The 1814-nt window shown below is 41.1% G+C and overlaps 1 protein-coding gene across 1 annotated transcript; it reads left to right on the forward strand.

The window, feature by feature from the left end:
* The first annotated feature begins 456 nt into the window (after window positions 1–456).
* Window positions 457–1398, forward strand: LOC120135813 (light-inducible protein CPRF2-like). Its single transcript, XM_039152005.1, has one exon. It carries the CDS (start codon window positions 499–501, stop codon window positions 1261–1263), a length of 765 nt encoding a protein of 254 aa, XP_039007936.1. The 5' UTR covers window positions 457–498; the 3' UTR covers window positions 1264–1398.
* Window positions 1399–1814: the final 416 nt, after the last annotated feature.

The following is a 1814-nucleotide window of genomic DNA, read 5'->3' on the forward strand; positions in this document are numbered from 1 at the left end:
GCATTAAAAGAGAACATTTTAACTCGTAAGTTTCAAAAGATATCAATTAAATTATCCATAGCCTTTTCCTCTCATACTTGGCTCCACATCAGCATTCTCCCAATTTATTGGCTCTTTTCATATTCCTCCTATTATAATCCGCCACGTGCTTACCATGGATCCCACACTATTTTGTTTCTTCGTGACTAAGAAAAAATGAAACCGTTGGCTCGTATTATTATTATTTATATAAAATTAAAATATTTTACTTAAGATACACCCATTATATAGTTTAAAATTTTTAATTAAAGTTTAAAAAACTATCAAAATTGAGAACCATGAATGAAAAATTTATGTAAATTACCCTATCTTTATTAGTGGAACCAAATTGCTTACGAAAACAAGTAGTATAACTTACGTAGTTGCACCTGACTCAAAAGTTAATATCTATACACGTACGGTTTATAATTGATACGTGTATATAAAAAAATGTAATGTACTTACCAAAATACCCTTGAGATGCACTATTCATGCAATAACGTGGAGCCGACAATACCCCTCGGGTTCGTCCATAAATATGAGCCTCCTACGCTGCCTTTCTTCCCTTTTATCCTCCTTTCCTCCCTTTTCTCCTCCTTTCCTCCCTTTCCCTTATATTATTTAGAAGCTTTTGTTTTTGTTTCCATTATTATTAGTAATAGTACTAAAGTCATGTTGTCCACAGTTCCGGCCATGTTTTCCTCCGGTTCGAAATTGGAAAACGATCCGTTTCCGGCTTTTGAAAACGGCTTCACGCCGTGGGATCATTGCCCGGAACTTTTCTCTACTTTCCAAACAATAGAACCCGACGCAATATTGGGTTCCGTTTTAGATGAACCAACCCAAGACCAAAACAACTCTAACTCTGGTTCGGAAGAACCGAACCAACTGGATTCCTCCGTCGTCGACGAACGGAAGAGGAGACGTATGATATCCAACCGGGAATCGGCCAGGAGGTCACGGATGCGTAAACAGAAGCATTTAGAAAACTTAAGGAACCAGGTGAACCGGCTTCGAGTCGAGAACAGAGAACTGACCAACCGGTTGAGGTCCGTTCTTTACCACTGTCACCGTGTAACGACAGACAACGACCGACTCCGATCCGAACACAGTATTCTCCGACGAAAATTATCGGACGTACATCAGATTTTGATTTTGAATCAATTCCAGCAGTTTTCATCTGCATGGCCATGCAATAATGTCGTTACTGTCATGTCCGATCAAACCCCACCTTTAATCACTTAAACATGGTTACAGACACACACATATATATGTATATATAATGGTGGGTTTAATTACTTTTGGGGTATATTAATACTTTTGCAAACTGATGGGATGAAGAAGAAAACAAACGGTTTGTTTTTAAAAACCAGAGTATTTTAGTGTAATGTTTGGTAGTAATATATGGCAAAACTCACGACATAATGGATTCAAAAAAAATATTTTACGAGATGATGCACTGGGCAGATTAATTGCTCGAATGGGGTAAATTCTACAGTGGCAACATAGGTCGCCATGCACGCCCGGCGTCCTTATAGGTCGCCATGCACGCCCGGCGTCCTATAAGGTCGCCATGCACGCCCGGCGTCCATCATTATTTGCTTTTGGTGGCCGCTGTTGCTCGCTGATGCTGCTTTGGTGCTATGCATGGGCCATGCACGAGGCATGGGATAGGTCGCATGCGCTTTGTTCACGTGGTCTGATCTCGGCAAACCTCTGCATGGGCCATGCACCAAGGATGACCAAGGATCGGTTCATGCATGGGGCACTCGGGGCGACCAAGGATCGATTCTAGG

This window comes from Hibiscus syriacus, unplaced genomic scaffold, assembly GCF_006381635.1.
Source record: "Hibiscus syriacus cultivar Baekdansim isolate YM2019G1 unplaced genomic scaffold, ASM638163v2 tig00110621_pilon, whole genome shotgun sequence".
In the NCBI taxonomy this organism is placed as follows: Eukaryota; Viridiplantae; Streptophyta; class Magnoliopsida; order Malvales; family Malvaceae; genus Hibiscus; species Hibiscus syriacus.

Bases quoted from the DNA above. Each gene is read 5' to 3' on its own strand.
- LOC120135813 (XM_039152005.1), top strand. From the start codon at position 499: ATGCACTATTCATGCAATAACGTGGAGCCGACAATACCCCTCGGGTTC.